Genomic DNA, 347 nt, shown 5'->3' with positions numbered 1-347 from the left:
AGTAATAAGATCTTTTGTGAATATTGCCCCTGGTCCCTCATCCCTCCCTGGGGCTTTGACCTTGGACAGATTTTTTTCAAAACTTTCTTTGTCATCCCTTTATTTTATTTTTCAGGATATATTAAGTCACACTGATTTTGTTAACAGTGTAACATATAATGGAGACAGTGGTAATCTGGTAGCTTCTGTTGGTGATGATCTCACAGCCCGAGTATGGGACAGCAGTTTACAGTCCCAGGTTGCGAAATTCCTTCTGACATCACCAGGTACTCTTTTTGAAGCATTTGTAATACAGTGAAGTTATATATTTTAACTTACCCAATAGTGTCAGGTTATCACACTGTCTA

General features: G+C 38.3%; 1 protein-coding gene across 1 annotated transcript in view; it reads left to right on the top strand.

Annotated features, from left to right (window-relative positions):
* The window catches only part of LOC119587924 (nucleoporin Nup37-like), a 5,712-nt gene that overhangs the window by 3,656 nt on the left and 1,709 nt on the right, over positions 1-347 (top strand). Inside the window, exon 4 of the mRNA XM_037936635.1 lies at positions 116-266. Within this exon, the coding sequence (XP_037792563.1) occupies positions 116-266 (151 nt within the window). The remainder of the gene's footprint in view (positions 1-115; positions 267-347) is intronic.

Source organism: Penaeus monodon, chromosome 23 (genome assembly GCF_015228065.2).
Source record: "Penaeus monodon isolate SGIC_2016 chromosome 23, NSTDA_Pmon_1, whole genome shotgun sequence".
In the NCBI taxonomy this organism is placed as follows: Eukaryota; Metazoa; Arthropoda; class Malacostraca; order Decapoda; family Penaeidae; genus Penaeus; species Penaeus monodon.
The sequence above is the reverse complement of the archived record's forward strand: the minus strand, read 5'-3'. Positions and strand labels throughout refer to the sequence as shown.